Below are 16,707 nucleotides of genomic sequence, written 5' to 3' on the forward strand. Positions count from 1 at the left end.
CACAAGAAGACAGGCTGTCAGGTCAGGATGCACCCTCCAGGAGTCTGTCCTTGTGCTTGACCCCCACCATCCCATCCCAGGCCTGGTGCCCCCTTTCGTTGGATCGGCAGCTCCATGGTCTTGGCCACGCCCTGCACTCACACGAGGGTGATTCATAAATCAGATGCCGGTCTGCTGATCGGTTCATTCTGACACTAGCAGGAACATACTTGGGAAGACAGTTTAGGATCAGAATCTTAATGGTTGAACATGGAGTGAAAGGGTCTGTCTATAGGAGCAAGATGAGTTCTTCTTGGATCTGCTGGGAATGAGAGGCTGGCAGGGCTTCTCAGTGGAAATGTGCAGGTAAAAGTCAAGACTTGGAATTCAGGGGAGTAACCTGGACTAGAGCTATATATCTAGGCATTAAATGCCATAAGTTTATGTGTTAAATTCGCAAATAGAAGCTATAATGTAGATGAAATCACCAAAGACGAGAATGGAGACGGCAAACTGAGGACTGAATTTTGCAGAAAGTCCACATTTAAGGGGCAAATGGAAGAAAAAATGGTACATAAAGAGGGAGTGGCAGGTGAGGAGGTAAGAGAATCAGAGTGTGAGGCTTCACAGAAGCCCAGGGAAAGCTGAGTTCCAAAGGAAGGGCTGGGTGACAGGCGAGAGCTGTAGGGAGGCCAAGGATGGGAAGACGGAAAGAACATCTACCATGGATTGGACCTGCAGGGAACACAGGGATGAGTTAGTCAGGGGTCAGGTCATCTTTGAGTTTCTTCAAAACCAGAGATACAGAGCAGTTTCAGAAGCAGAGGGATAGAAGTCAGGTTTCCAGGCTAATAAGAAAGTGGGAAATGAGGACATGCAGGCAATTGGTTTAGATCATTCAAAGGAGGAGAGAAACAGGACAAGAGCTCGAGAAGGCAGTGCGTCAAGGTTATTTGCTCGTAAGATCTGGAGGTGCCATGCATCTTTGTAAGCAGAGGGAGAGGAATCACATACAGATACAGACACACACACACACACACTCTCACTTACACACTTACACACAGTCTCACACACAGACTCACCCAGAACAGACCCTAGCAGAACACATAAGTTAATCGTATAGTTGAGCTAAGTGGTCAGTAATACTTGAGGTGGTAAGTGAAGGGAGGTGTCCCTAGCATCCTGTGTCTAATCAATATGTGAGGGCAGGAGGTGTCCATTGCTGCCCTTCTGGGCTAATCGGGGGAGGAACTGTGAAGAACGTGGGATAACACAAATGACTTGAATAAAAGGCAAAGTCCAAGTCTGAGTCACAGACACAGATAGCTGGTCTTGACCAGTGGCCGTGTCAGGTTCTTCCTCTTCCCCACTTTTCTTCTCAGTGCTAATCCCTTTCCTGCTTTCCAGCCCCAGTGGATGAAGTCAAGCTCTCTATCCTATTGAATGAGGAGGTAGAGTCTGGGAAGCCCATTGTGCTTCGATGCTCTGTGAATGAAGGATCTAGTCCCATCACATACAAGTTTTACAAAGAAAAGGAGGGCAAACCCTTCTACCAAGTCACCTTGAATGACACCCATGCCATTTGGCACGAGCCAAAGGCTAGCAAGGAGCAGGAGGGACGATATTACTGCACGGCCTCCAACAGAGCCAGTCTCTCCAAAAATGTCCTCCAAAGCAACACCCTGACAGTCAGAGGTGAGTCGAGGTCTCAATGGCAAAATGTCGTGTGAGCTCCAAGGGCAAGGCTAGAAAAGCACTTGTCAGAGGAAGTGGGTGGGAGTTTGGTGCATTTTACTGAGGATTAAGGGAACAGCACATTTGCCAGGCTCTTTGGTTTCAGGTAATAAAAATCCACTCAAATTAAGTATAAAACAGGAATTGATTATTATAAGGAATTAGAAGTATTTCACACAGTCCTAATTACAAATTCTCGGTGGAGAGACACCAGCTTGGGTCAAATGTGCGCCCATGGACCACCTGTGGTCAAGAGGAGTGGGTCATGCAGAACAGACATGGTTTTAGAGAAGCCCACCTATGTGGGCAGAGGGTGATTTATGGAGAACGAGGAAGGGTGAACAGACACCCTATGAAGAGTCTCCTTCAGTCCTATGGTCCTTTCAGACCATCACTGACTCGTTTTATAGCAGAAACAACTATTTCTGCCCCTCCTATGAACACAGAGTCCCTCAGAGGTAGATGCTCAGTGAAAGACATCAGTTACAAGGATATAAAAATCAGTCTTATTTGCTGCTTAGAGATGATATTATTTCTTGCTGGCAGAGGAAAAACTGATCTATTTAAAATTTTTTTGCACTTCCAGTCTATCTTGCCCCCTGGAAGAAAGGACTTATCGCAGTGGTTGTCATCGGAGTGATCATTACCACCTTGATACTTGGGGCCAGATGCTATTTTCTGAAGAAAGCCAAGGGTGAGCACAGTCCTTTCATTCCATTCTGACAGGCTGCCCTGCCAGGAAACCCGTCATGGATGTGAGGGGTTTCAGCCTCACGGGAGGCTAGTGCTCTGCTCCAGTGAGGGTCGAGGACATGTGCCTGACGACAGCCATTTTCCTCCTGGGGTGTCACCTTGATAACCAAAGATTTTGGCTTTGGTGGGTGTGGAGATTTTACCACCCCTGGATTTAGCTAGGCAAAAGTGAAAGCAATTGCTTTCTTAGTTGGGCTCCCCAGAAAAGATGAATCTGGGGGGAAGTTGCATCTACATGTGGTCAGAAGCAGCCCTTCGTGTGGCTTTGGCAACATCTAGTCCTACAGTTAGTAGAGTTGGGCATGGGTGGAGACACCCACACACGCTCCCAGTTAATGCCTCCCAGTTAATCTTCTGGTTGTGCCACGATTTCTACCCTGTGCTTGGGGTTAGCCACGTGTGGAGGGAAGCCAGGATTACTCATGGACACTCAGGAATCAGAGTCAATTAAGCAAGATGCAAGCAAAAGGGCACAGCACCGGTAAAGTCTGCAAAAATTTTGGGGGGATAAGACGGGTTGCTTATCCCTGTTAGTGCTGCTGCCTGGGATGGGAGGAGACAGATGGGATGAGGAGGGTTTTTTCCTAAAGCAGGAAAGGGGCAGCCCCCCCTGGGAAAACAGTCCTAAGGCTGAGTCTGGCCTTGGCCTCAGGCCAGTTTGGAATTAAAAGCTCGGGGATTGATTAAGCCTTTACTTTTGGAGTGGTCTTGAAGCAAAGAAATAGTTGCCCGTTTATCTGGCTCATCTGGTTCCTGTGCTGTTGTCTTCCTCTCCGTCACATTCCATGACGGGAAGTTGCTTCTGGCTAAAACAGTCGAAATGTCAAATTTCAGGGAACATGATGTGAAATCTCTTGGTATAAGACCAAGAGAAGACCAGCTTCGTTTATTTTCCTTTTTAAAAAAGTGCGAATATATTTGGCGTTCTGTTCTCTCTTTTTATGGGTATTCAATCTTCAAACAAGTCAAATATGGTTGAAATGAGTGTTCCTGTCTGATATGGTTGTGGGTTCTTTATACTGACTTTGGTTCTTTTCTTTGTCTTTCAAAGCCAAGCAGATGCCGGTGGAGATGTCCAGGTCAGTGTGCTTGGAAGAGGGGTGGCTGTCCTATGGGTGTGGATAGACTTGTCTGGAGGGATTCCTGTCATTAGGAAGTTTTCAGTGGTTCTTGGCAAACTCAGAAAAATTAGGACCTTGGGTGTGAGCGGTGTAGGGGTGTGTGTGTGTGTGTGTATGCGTGTGTGTCTGTGTCTCAGTGGAAGATTGCCAACTGTCCTTCATGGGAAGGAATGGCTTTATTCTGAGGTCATGTCCTGTCTACACTTTTCCTTATGAAATTATAATGGTAGATGGAATTTAAAATGTTTTTACTTACTTGGCAAAATAGAGTTGCCTTAAAAATGGTTGTACTATTTTTACTGTTCTTGAGATCTAAAATCCCAAAGCATGGAAACTATCGTTCTGTTCCTGAAAGAAACAGGATGAGGAATCCCCTCCTGACATGGGATTCACCTCATAAAGGACTCCTCATGTTTGTGTGCCCTTTGGCCCGGACACTTATTTCAACCACAAAAAGGTTTTTGTCAAATAATCATAGAGCTGAAGAAAGCATTAGTTCCAAATGAGAGAGTAAAACTTTCCTCACTTCAGAAAACTCTTCCTGATTTTCTCATGCTCTTTCCTTGATTATTTTGTTGGTTTGGAGTTAGAGCCAAAAAATGTTATTTCTTTTTCCTTTTTAAATTTCTATTTAAGGCCAGCAGCACCACTTCTGAACTCCAACAATGAGAAGACGTTGTCAGATCCCAACACTGAAGCCAACAGACATTATGGTACCGTCATGGTTTTGTGCAGTTGTTAAGAGTTTTTCCCAACTTGCTCTACACTCTCCTGTCCCTCTGAGAAGCAGAATCTATGGGCGGTGGGGTGAGGTTGGAAGGGAAACTCTGGCTTCAAGCTGGGACACTTAATCTAATCAGTCATTGGGTGGTGAGCTAACAAGCGAAACAAAAGCGTAAGAAGAAAGGCAGAACATTATGCTCTAATTTCACCACCTTCTAAATATCCCAAGGAATGAAAGGTGGAGAATAATTATAATGCTGTGGACACCCGCGTGGGTTCTCTTCACACACTGGGCGCTGTGCAAGTGAAATCATTCTTCATTTGTAAGAGAGAGACCAGCTATCAAATGAAGGCACTGGGGGCTTCCCTGGTGGCGCAGTGGTTGACAGTCCGCCTGCCGATGCAGGGGACACAGGTTTGTGCCCCGGTCCGGGAAGATCCCACATGCCGCGGAGCGGCTGGGCCCATGAGCCATGGCCGCTGAGTCTGCGTGTCCGGAGCCTGTGCTCCGCAACGGGAGAGGCCACAACAGTGAGAAGCCTGCATACTGCAAAAAAAAAAAAAAAAAAAAAAAAATGAAGGCATTGGTAAAACATCTTCTCAGGTGGAATTATTTATTGCAAACACAAGGCAGTCTCATTTCAAACTTGCCCTGATGGGAAACCAGTTTAAAGATCTCACTGTTGATAGAGGCATTAAAAAAAAAAAACAGAGTGGTACAATAATGGAATACCTGGTTGTGAGGTTTATCACAGCTTGAGAGTCAGATCAATAGGGTGGGGAGCCAGTCCCAGGTGTTCTTAATCCCATTAGGTCTGTGAGAAAATTGTTCACAGCTTTTAGCAGGGGTGTTGTCTGTTTCCCAGAGGGGGCCATGATTAAATCACACAAAAATTCTGTCCCAGACAGTTTTGGGAATTAAACACTGATGTTCTTTTCTTTTTTAAAAAAATTTATTTATTTATTATTTATTTTTGTCTGCATTGGGTCTTTGTTACTGTGCATGGGCTTTCTCTAGTTGTGGCGAGCGGGGGCTACTCTTTGTTGCGGTGCGCGGGCTTCTCACTGCGGTGGCTTCTCTTGTTGCGGAGCATGGGCTCTAGGCACACGGGCTTCAGTAGTTGTGGCATGCAGGCTCAGTAGTTGTGACTTGCAGCCTCTTGAACACAGTCTCGGCAGTTGTGGCGCACAGGCTTAGCTGCTCCACAACATGTGGGATCTTCCCGGACCAGGGCTCGAACCTGTGTCCTCTGCATTTGCAGGCGGATTCTTAACCACTGCACTACCAGGGAAGTCCCCTGATGTTCTTTTCTAATTCTGTAGCATTGTCACACAAAATAAAAACTTTTTAGAATACACCTTTTACAGGGCATTCCTGAGAAATCTTTTGAGAAATGAGCAATTCCTATAGTACTGAATCATAAACTTTTTAAAAAGTAAAATAAAACATATGTCGTAATGAGAGTAATATGCCAATAAAGAGAAAAGAGCAAATATGTCATTGAAGAAACTACATTCGGAAAAGTTTGGTGAATATTTAGCAAAAAGTAATCCAGTGCTATAGAGAAAATACCTCTTTGTGGTATAAAGTGGGTTCTGTTGGTAATTTGTATTTGTACATAAGAACAAAGATATGATATTCTTAATTAAATGCTGATAAAGACTTATATTAAAATAGAATTTCCTCCCGAATTTCCAAAGTGCAGGAAATACTCCAGTTCTTATTATATTTTCTCTGCATGGATTATTTCAGTTTATAAATGTATGTTAGTAATCACAATAGTAATTTGTAAATACGTAATGGAATGGAATGGAAAACCATGTGTTCTTCAGGAGTAGTGTTTGTAACACTTGAAAGAAGTCTTTTTAATAAAGAACATCTTGATAAAAAAGATCAAAAAATTTTTGCTCCTGCCCAGGTGGCAGCCTGGAGATATTGCAATATCTTTAAACCATGTTCTCATGGATCCAATTCTCCAGCTGAATGATACTGGTCCACTAGTATCCTTCATGTTTGTGGTCACTGGCTCACCCCTTCTAGAATTAAGCTTAATTTCTTCTGAGCTTGCTTCTAGTGAACAATTCTGAATTTTGAACAACTCATAAATAGCCATGTCCCTCCCATGCGATGGTGGGCATCATACTGGTTTTAGAAAGAGACCAGGCAGTGGGTTGGATGGGGCCTAGGGCCAACAGGAGGGTATTCGGACCCCAGCTACACTGCTGGTTGCCAACTACACTGAAGAATTTGGGCTTGACTCCTTTTGTTAGTGGCACTGAGTTTTCTAAAATTTATATAGAAAACTAGGAATTCCACTGTCACTCATCCTGTTATTTTTCAACTAGGTTACAATGAAGATGTTGGAAACCATGCAATGAAGCCATTAAATGAAAATAAAGGTAATTATCTATCTAACTTTTTAAAAATTAGAAACCTTTGCTTTTATATAAAAGACCCCTAGGAAAAGAACAAAAGCTGTTAAGACCTGTGGATATTTCCTCATCTCTCTTAAATGGAGATGGCTATTGCTTTCTCCAAAGATGCTGTCTAGTGTCTCTTGTTACTTGTCTTAAAGATAAGCAGCAGTGCTATTTTATTTTATTTTTTGTAGTGTATTTTTCATTTTTTTGTTTTTTCTCATGTATTTTTCATTTTTATTAAACATTTAGTAGATACAAAGTAATATTTATAAGTTATGTATAAAATATAAACAATAGCAATTCAATAAATAACTGCATACTCATCATCCTTTAAAAAAAAAGAACATTTCCACTACCTTTAAAGTACCCTGCGTACTTCTTCCCACCCCAGCCTCTTAACACTTTCTTTGCCAGCTTTATTGAGATATACTTGACATATAACATTGTGTAAGTTTAAAGTGTACAACACGATGATTTGCAGTAATGCTGTATTAAAAAACACCTGTGCCTCTACTATCCAAGAGAAGGGAGATCCTCCTGACTTATTTCGTAGCCCATTCTGAATCAGGAAGTTCCATTCTGGGTGTAACTTGATTTCCTATGTGTATGCCTCATACTCTCAAAGCAGTTTGAGGCTGGGGACCCCGTTCCCCATTTCCTGAGATCCTTTCCATGTTGGAGAAAGTGTTCTGTGCCTGTGGCCATGGAGAAGTCTTCTACAGTTAACTGCTGTGGCCGATGCCGGCTGTTTTCTGTATCTAATGAACTTTACAAGTCCTCACACTGTGGTAACAACGGGACCTGAGCCGGAGGGTCCTTCCACATCCCGGGAGTGCAGGCCTCCTCATTACCTCTCCCAGCCTGAGTTTTCTCACCCACTTAGAATGGAGTTAAGCCTGCATCCAGCTTCCCTGTTAAAATACAGACTTCTTCGATCACTTGAATAGAAATCTCTACTGTGGTCTGAGACCCCCCAAGGAGACTCTGTCTAATCGCAAGCTGCTGTGGTTCTTTCGAGCAGAGCCTCTGACCTTGGACGTGGAGTACACTGAAGTGGAAGTGACCGCCCCTGAGCCTCACAGAGGTAACACCATCACTCAAGGGATTCCCCATGTTTTATTGTCTGCTTGGGTGTAGATGCCAGGGTGGGCTGTGCTGTGGCCCCCGGACAAGAATCTAGTCACCCTCATCACTCAGAAGGGAGGTGGTCAGCAGACAGACGGGCTGGACATGCCCAAGGCGGGAGCAGTGACACCCACCCAGGTTTGGAGGTGTAAAATTTCATTAATTATTATTTATCATACCAGTAATGATGGCTGCGTTTTATTGAGCAATTACTAAGTACTAAGAAATGGGTCTGTTGAGAGACTTTTAGCAGGCAGCCTCACTCCTGGGTGTTTGGGCATCCTTTCAGAGGTAGCCCCCTTGCCCCAATCTAGCACCTTCCTTAAAAAGTTGCTTGCAGACTGAGCTTGTATAAATGAAATGTGCAAGGGGATGAAAGGGCTTGGCTATTTAAAGGGACAATTGAGTAAAGGCTTTTGAAAGCACAGACTCCCTCTGCATGTAAACAGTGGCACCATCATTATGCTTCAGGCTTTGTTTTTATTGTGTGGTTCTCTTGGGCACACTGCCCTGGAGAAGGCCCCTAGCCCTGGTCCTGCACTGGGGAGACTGACTCAGGGTGGGTCAGTCCACAGCAAGCACTAGAACGTCAATCTCAGCTGCTTCGGGCACCACAAAAAAAAACAGGCACATCCTCCTAAACCTCCTTAGTTCCCCCAGAGGCTGCCACACAAAGGAAGCAGCCACCCGAGCCTTCCTGCCCTGCTGGGAAGCTCGTTAGGGCTGTTGCTGTGCATCCCCCTTCCTGCTGAGGCTGAGGCCAAGCTGCATCCACTCAGCCTTGCAGGCCCGGGGCTGCTTTGCAGACCATGCCTGTGTAGCCTCAGCCAGAGCCACGTGGTGATGGCGTTCTCTTGTCACCTCTTGCTCCATGATCTGGAAGGAGTTTGGGGTTCCTTCCTTCTTCCCTTGCTTAGCACGGTTCTAGGTACCATGTCCGCAGATGTGTCCGTGGAACCTTCCAGGCAGGGCTGTCCCCTGTAGCCCCTGGGGCTGGGTGCTGCACAACAGGGCCACCATGCCCATAGTCTGCAGTCAGCATGGCCCCTGCAGTTGGTACTGCCTGATCTGCACCACTACACAGGGCGTCCCAGTTGCAAGTCTAGACTGGACGGGGCAGGGGTGGGGGCCACGGCCGGCCTGAAGTTCTCTTTCTCTTTACTTCATGGTAAAGTGATTTGCTTGTTGGGTTAGCAAATTATGGGCCCATGATGGACCAGCCCCAGTGCAAGCAACAAAGGTACATATGTGGTCCCCTTGTCATGGAGGTGTAGCCCCTGAGGGAGTCAGGAAAACAAGGAACCGATGAGCAGATAGTATCAGGTTAGAGTCAGAGTTTGCAGGAAGAGTAGGGTGTGGTGGAAGGCCTGAAAGGTGATGCCTTTTCTGGCTGGGTGGTCCCAGAAGGCCTGTGTGAGGGGAGGCAGGACAGTGGGTGGTGGCCTAGAGCTTGGCTCATTTAAAGACCTGAAAGGAGACCTTAAAGGATCCTTAAATGACTCTTTCTGGTCCTTAAATGTCTGCAGAGAGGGCGAGAGGGAGTGGAGGCAGATGAAGCTGGGAGGACCAGGCGGGGCCCAGGGACTGCAGGGCCACTGGGGTTCTCTTTTTGTTCTAGTCTCAGTGGACTGGGGGCCTTTGGAAGCCTTTAAGCAGCAAAGTGACAAGTTCCAGCTTCCTTCTTTTAAAAACGATCCTTGTGGCTGGTGTGGAGGACGGATTAAAGGGAACAAAAGTGGAAACCGGGCAAGAGGGGATGAGGATGGAGCCAAAGTGCTGGCAGTGGATAGATTCTGGATAGATGTTACAGACAGACCGCAGTACTGGATGAAAAATTCGTGGCCAGGATGGGAGAGACAGAATGACTACATGTTTCTTGACCAAACAACCACATGGATGGTTGTGATGCCTGCGATTGGGAGGCACAGGCTCATGGGGAGCCTGGTTCGGTTGGGTTAAATTTGAGAGCCCAGGAGGAGACAGCGCAGGGGTCTTGGTGCTCAGAACCAAGTGTGGGCGGGCTCTGGCCGATGGGACTTTAGGGCGCTCCTCGCCGGCCTTCCCTGGTCCAGCCTGAGCCCCTCCATCACCATGCATCGTGGGTGCCGTCCCACAGGTAACAGCTTACTTCCTCCTAAGGGGGCTTCAGACTTGGAAGGAAAGGGGAACCACAGCAAGAGGGCAGGGCTGAATGTGTGTGGGAAACCCCACTGCCCTCCATGCCGCACTGTGCTGAAGCAGAGAGCGATTGCCCTGGGTTCTGGCCTCTCGGTTCTGATACCTGTCCCAGAGGGCCGGGCCCCACCCTTACCCTGCTGCCGGCTGGGCCCAGGCAAGGTGGAGTTATGAGGGCTGTATGTGAGGCCTGGAAGGCTTTGGATTGAAGGAAACTGAAGCAGGAAGAAGGAAGCAAGGTTTTGTCCTTGGAAAAGCATCCGTTTTCCATTCCTTTGGGGATGTTTCCACGTTAGCAGCGTCTGGTTTTCTTTTTCTTGCTTGAAGGTGGGGAGCGGTTGAAGGGAAAAGGGAACCCCTGGGAGCGGGCGAAGCAGGGGTGCTTTCCTTTGCCAAGCTCTGTACCTGCAGGGTTGTAACCAGCCGGGTCACCTTTCCCCAGTCTGCACAAAGGTGCTGAGTGAGCTGCAGGGGCCTCGGCAGAGCTGGACTGAAAGTCACTCGGATGGAAATGGAGAGTTTCTAGAGGATTCAAGTTGTTTTCTGGACCCAGCCTCCTTGGCAGCTGAGGGACAGTGGGGGAGAGCGGCCTGGCCCAGGATGCCGTCCCCCTGTTTTCTCATGGGTGGGGAGTGGGGCATTACTAGGCGAGGGCCAGACTTTGTGGGTTCAAGGCCAGTGGTGAGTCAACTTGACCTGGTCTTGGCCAACCCAGTTCCCTGTCCTCAAGGCCTCCCTCCTCTACAGATGGGATGGAGGAAGGAGTGGGGACCATGTCCAGCTCTAACCGTGGCTGGCAGCTGACCAAGTGGTCACTTGGAGGTGGAGGAGGGGTGGGAAGGAACTCGTTAAATCCTGGTCTGCTGCATGTTTGCTCTGAGACTAATTGCTGGGAAAACCCCATGACGTTGAAGCCATCTCTTTCTCTGTTAACAGAGAAAAACAGAAGCCAAAACAAAGCCCATCCGGAAACATCCCTGACAGCAGAGACAAACAGCCTGCTGGCCTGGTTTAGTCATTAGCAGGCAGCTGCTGCCTCGGAGCAGCGGGAGGAGGGGCACTCTCAGTGAGCTGCAAACCCCGTCCCCCTGGCCGGGCGGAGCCAGGAGGGCAGTGGGGGAAACTGCTGGGCCAGCTGCAAATCTGGCAACTCAACCAAGAAGTGAAACCATCCTGCTGCCCTGGCTGATACACAGAGTTATGAGGTGAAAGGGAGTTGAGTGCAGCTCCTTGGGTCCAGAGGGTGTCAGAGCGTCCCCAAGGTGACCAGAGGTCTACCCGCCACCCCTTATGTGCCTGGGGGCGGTGGAGTTCCCAAGGGTGTCCAGGGCCCCAGGCTTGGCCGCGCAGTCCCTGCCCTCCATTCCCTCCCAACGCCCGCAGCTCCCACTGTGAAGGAGGATGAGCTGGCAGGGCCCCCAGTGCTCCTGGTATGCAGTGTCCTAGAGCGTTTGTCACAGCATTGTTTGCATACCATCCGCCCCAGGGCCCCGAGCTTCCGAAATCTGGAACCAGGTCCCCCGGTCACCTTTTCCTCTTCCACAGTGCCCAGCACACAATAGGTGTTAGGACCATGGTGAGCGAGTGACTTGCCCATGTCTGACATTGAGCAGAGTCCCTTAGTGATGCGGTAGAGCCCCCAGTAGATAGGGGAGTTGCTGGAGCTCCCCTCTACACCTTCAGATCTGGTGCCATGGAGAGTGGAGAGTGGTGAGGGCATCTCTGCTGCCCTCTTAGAGGAAGGCAGGTGTCCCAGCAGGGGGTGCCTGGTATCTCAGCCACTCTGCTGAGTGCCGACTGCTCTTCGGTGCCCTGGGCGGAGTCGCTACCATGCCTTCTGCAAGGTCCTGGCACCCCTCGTGCCCCAAGTACAGCTGTCTATCTGAACTGGCACCCAAGCTTCCTCCTGCCATTTAGATCATGACATAAGAACCACGACCACTTAGTGTGTGACGGATGACCGTGATTTTAATCCTAAGACCTAAAACCTCAGGGATCAGGCTGGTCATGCCAAGAGCCTCCTGAAGGTGGGGAGTCTGAGACAGAGACACCCGCAGGGACGTTGACTGTTGTCTTCACTGTCCCATCAAGCTTTACAGGTGCCCCAGGCAGCTGTGCAAAGTCTGGGATCGGGAGGAGCACAAGACCCGGGCGCTGCCCTAGAGGGCGTGGGGCCCGCCAGGGGAGACGCTTGTGGGGGCGAGTCGTGTCAGTGTGCCGGGGGCGCCCACGTAACTGCCCAGGGCACAGGGAAGGGAGGAGTGTGTCAGGGAGTGTGTAGGTGTGTGAGGGTATGTGCACCCCAGTGCAGGAGCGAAGCTTGTCCTGGGGCTTGGAGGATGAGGAGGAACGGGGCAAAGCAAAAGGGCCGTGCAGACAGTGGAGGAGTGTGTGCAGGACCAGGGCCTGAGAGAGGGAAGCCTGGTGAGTCGAGGGTATCTTGGTGTAGTTAGAATCCGTGTACGTGCCCTGGCCATCTGCCACTGAGGAAAACGGCATCCACGTGGCACTGACCATGGCGGCAGGAAGCATCACCCAGTCTAGGGTTCCGTTTCCCGATTTATAGAGAGAGAATGCTGGCCACACGGCATCAGGCACCTTTCTACAATAAGGCTTCCTGGTCCTTTGTGCAGGTGAGAGGGAAGTGGCGGGCTGCATCCCCTGAGGGTCTGTGTGTGTAAGTGCACGTAGATGCACCATGAGCGTGTGTACGTTTGTGTATACATAACCTGTGTGTGTACGTCAGCTTAAACAGATGGCTGTACAGGGGCTCTTTGTCTCTCAAACCACTGAGTCTCCTCTGGGTGTAATCCACACCCTAAGTGGGTCATCTTGTCTGCTGTTCAGAAAGGGTCCAGACCAGAGGATCTGAACCCTGTCTGCATATTAAAATCCCCTGGGAAACTCTTAAAAACACCAACACCAGGGCCTACCCTGGACCAATTCAATCAATCTGCAGTGAGGCCCGGCTTGCTGACATTTGAAATCAACCAGCCCAGTTGTCTAGAGTTGTAACTGGGTCCCAGCTTATCCTTAGAGTCACAGATGATACCCAGGCTCTAACCCTGACCTTGGGTAATTGGGAGACCCTAACCCAGCCTCCTGAGAGGGGCTGGCAGAGCAGCTGGACAGAGGGACACAGTGGCAGAGGAAGAGGGATGGGGCCACTGAGCTGGAGGCTACAGGTCTGTGCTGGTGGTACCTCTACCTGTGCCCGCTAGGTCCAGGGGTCCCACAGTGGCCTGATGGCCTCATACTTCCAGGCTGAGAGTGATGCTGGAGGGACCATGATCTTCTAAAACCGGGAAATGGCCCGGGCTCAGTAGTGACAGGGATTCCAGGGGCTCCTGGAGATGGGCACTCGTGGGGTGGGTAGTGGGGTACAGCCTTGCCTGGGAGCCTCCGACATTTTCCTGCTTCAGCAGTGAGCTGACCTGGTGCCCAGAGGCAGTTGTTGACCTGTGCTTGGTCCCTTTCCAGGTCTGGGAACAAAGGGCACGGAGACGGTGTACAGTGAAATCCGGAAAGCTGACCCCGGTGAGTGAGGGCCCCTTAGCTCCCCCAGCCAGGGGTTGGGGGGAGGGCACTTCCCGCAAACTCATCCACGGGGTCTTGGGAGTGGGCAGGGGAAAGAAGGAGCCAAGGCGGCCAGAAAGGGTGCCAGAGTTATTAACCCTGTCTTCCCCACCACCCTTAAAAAGTGGCCACAGGTGACGTGTACTATTTATTTAGTTGATGAACACTTATTGAGTGCTGGCTGCATGCCAGGCAAACAGAACCTTATACCTTCACACCCAACTGATGGCCAAGTGGACCAGAGCGTGTCCTGGCACCCCAGCAGTGTCCCGGGCACTCCTGACCCCAAGAGAAGCAGCGTGGCCCTGCCTGTTCTCAGGTGCCAGCCAGGGGCCCCACCTGCTCCTCACCTGGGCCCTGGTGCACTGGGGCTCCCGAAGGTCTTAGGCAAAGTCGGTGCTTTGCTTTGAAAATGTTCAGTAGCTTCAGCCTTTCTGTGAGCACGCCAACTTTGGGGAAGGGTGTGTGGATCTACTTCCGCTTCCTTTGATTTCAGCCCAGACCCCACTTCATTTCCCATTTCCACTGCTTCCTCATGGAGAGATTCCCTGGGACTGAACAGACACGGAACTGGGGATGCTCCCAGCAATCTCATTTTTTGTGTAATTATTCTATTCTATTCTCATGAAATGAAATCCACAAAGACCACTTTTATTTTTTTATCTTTTTTTTTAATTGAAATTAAGTCGATGTACAATATTATGTAAGCTTCAAGTGTTCTACATAGTGGTTTGGCGTTTGCATACATTGTGAAATGATCACCACGATAAGTCTAGTAACCATCTGTCCCCATACAGAGTTATTACAATATTATTAGCCATATACCTTATGTGATATATTATATCCCCATGACTTATCTTTTTATATAACTGTAGGTTTGTTACCTCCTAATTCCCTACACCTATTTCACCCATCCCCCATCCTCCTCCCTTCTGGCACTAACAGTTTGTTCCCTGTATCTGAGTCTGTTTTTACGCAAAGACTACTTTTAAATTCTGAAAATAAGTCACAACCCAAAGAGCATAAACATTCCAGGGGAAAATAGTCACTATGCAGATATCTTGCTTTGTACAACAAACCTCTACTTAAGTGGATTCTTTGAAAGGGAATTATTAAAACAGGCTGGAAAACTTTGATAAAGCCTGGTTACCCCAAGGGTGGTCCACAGACAGGTAGCAACGATCTCAGGCCCAAACCAGACTCACAGGGTCAGAATCTCCAGAATCTGAACTCCCAACAAGGTCCCACGTATTTCTTTTTCTTTCTTTAATATTTATTTATTTATTTTGGTTGTGCCAGGTCTTAGTTGCAGCCTGTGGGCTCCTTAGTTGCAGCACGTGGGCTCCTTAGTTGTGGCATCCGAACTTCTTAGTTGCGGCACACATGTGGGATCTCGTTCCCTGACCAGGGATCGAACCCGGGCCCCCTGCATTGGGAGCATGGAGTCTTATCCATTGAGCCACCAGGGAAGTCCTGGTCCCACATATTTCTGATGCTGCCAATATTAGAGAAGCACTGTCTTACCTGAAGAGCCTACTTGTTACCTGAACTAGGAATCACCCCTTAATTAATCTTTTTAAAAGTGGTATTTTCATGGGTAGAGCAGAAACTCAGCCCCATGGAGAACTTGACACTGACTGAATGATAATTTGAAAACCATTTCCTGGGGAATTCTTGGCTTCAGTATCTCATTTTGCATTCTCAGTCTATTCAGAGCTAGCAAAACGCAAATTTAGAAACAGGCTTCCTCTGTTCTTCCAGTGTAACAGAAAGCTGAAGCTCAGATCAGGTTCAAGGTTGGTCCTGATGGGTAATTGTGTAAAAATGCCCCCTTTGCTTTCCTCGTGGTGGTCCCTGAGATGGTTCGCTTTCAGTCGCTTTGGTTATGCAAAAACTCACGTTTATTAAGCACTTGCTGTTTGTGCTAAGTGGTCTATATTACATTATCTCTTTCAATCCTCCACAGTAAATCCCATTTTTCAGATGAGGATACTGAGGCATAGAGGGCTTACTTAAAACAGTTCCCCACGGTTAGGGTTAGTACACCAGAACTGGCCCACCCCGGAGCTGGATTCCATGCTCCTGATCATTGAACTGCCTTTGGTTTTGGGGAAGGGAAGCTGGTGAAGTGTGGAGGCCACAGGGAACCCCGGCTACAGGAGGCTGGGGAGGGGCGGGGGCGGGCTGTGGCCACCTGAGGCCACCCCTAGAGGTCCCATACAGTTGGTGAAGACCACGCCCAGTGTGGATTCCAAAGGCTTGTGTTAGGGACCCTGCAAATTAGCCTGAAAAAAGACAGATTAACAAGAAAAAAGCAGTGAGAGTAACTCAGTGGAGTGGGGTGAAGGAAGCTCCCAGAAGCCTTCCTTCTGCATCCGTTGATTCTCATTTGCCTCTAGCTCAAAATAACTCTTATACCAAAGTGGCATGTTTTGGGGTGGCATATTCTGGTTTTCTACTCTGCTTCAGGGTAGCTGTTCAAGTGGGTTCTCTCAGTGTCCCCAGGCTGGTTCTAGATGCCTCCTGAGTCCTCAGTTCCCGGCTGTTGGAACCTGACTGCTCCCACTGGCCTCAGGCTGGAACAGACCACAGGCACCATAGAACCCAACCCGGTAGGGATTTGAGGTGGTAAAGAGCCCTGTTTTGCTGGGGGATATCTGAGCCCCTGTCCTGGTGCTGCCACTTAACAACTGTGCGACTTTGACCAAGAGGCCTGACCTCTCTGTGATGACTCAGTTTCTTCAACTGTTAAATGGAGATGCGATTAAATGAGAAAAGGGGGCGAGATGGCGCCAGGGGAGATGGTGCCATTTACTCCAAGCATGCAGTCAGTGTATCACCCCTACCGTACAGTGAGCATTCAATCCATTTTAGCTGAAAAATGCATGAGGAACTTGAGCCCTAGTGCCTGGCCCAGGGCAAGACTAGAGCCAGCTCCGGACTCCCAGGCCAGGGCATTCCCACTGTGCTATCTGGGCCATTAGGTGTCAGTTGGTGCTTGGGTCTCTCTATAATCTGGTCTTTCATCTGGCAACCAGCTCCTGCCAGGTAGGTAGAGGGAGCCCTGGGTCTTATAGCCAAAACCACATCGCTGCTGCAA

General features: G+C 48.8%; 1 protein-coding gene across 1 annotated transcript in view; it reads left to right on the forward strand.

Moving 5' to 3' along the window:
* Positions 1-16,707, forward strand: part of PECAM1 (platelet and endothelial cell adhesion molecule 1) — a 54,988-nt gene that overhangs the window by 25,246 nt on the left and 13,035 nt on the right. Inside the window, exons 8-14 of the mRNA XM_065897628.1 lie at positions 1,387-1,674; positions 2,300-2,407; positions 3,518-3,545; positions 4,224-4,300; positions 6,657-6,710; positions 7,753-7,815; positions 13,512-13,568. Coding sequence (XP_065753700.1) covers positions 1,387-1,674; positions 2,300-2,407; positions 3,518-3,545; positions 4,224-4,300; positions 6,657-6,710; positions 7,753-7,815; positions 13,512-13,568 — 675 coding nt within the window. The remainder of the gene's footprint in view (positions 1-1,386; positions 1,675-2,299; positions 2,408-3,517; positions 3,546-4,223; positions 4,301-6,656; positions 6,711-7,752; positions 7,816-13,511; positions 13,569-16,707) is intronic.

This window comes from Phocoena phocoena, chromosome 19, assembly GCF_963924675.1.
Source record: "Phocoena phocoena chromosome 19, mPhoPho1.1, whole genome shotgun sequence".
NCBI lineage: Eukaryota > Metazoa > Chordata > Mammalia > Artiodactyla > Phocoenidae > Phocoena > Phocoena phocoena.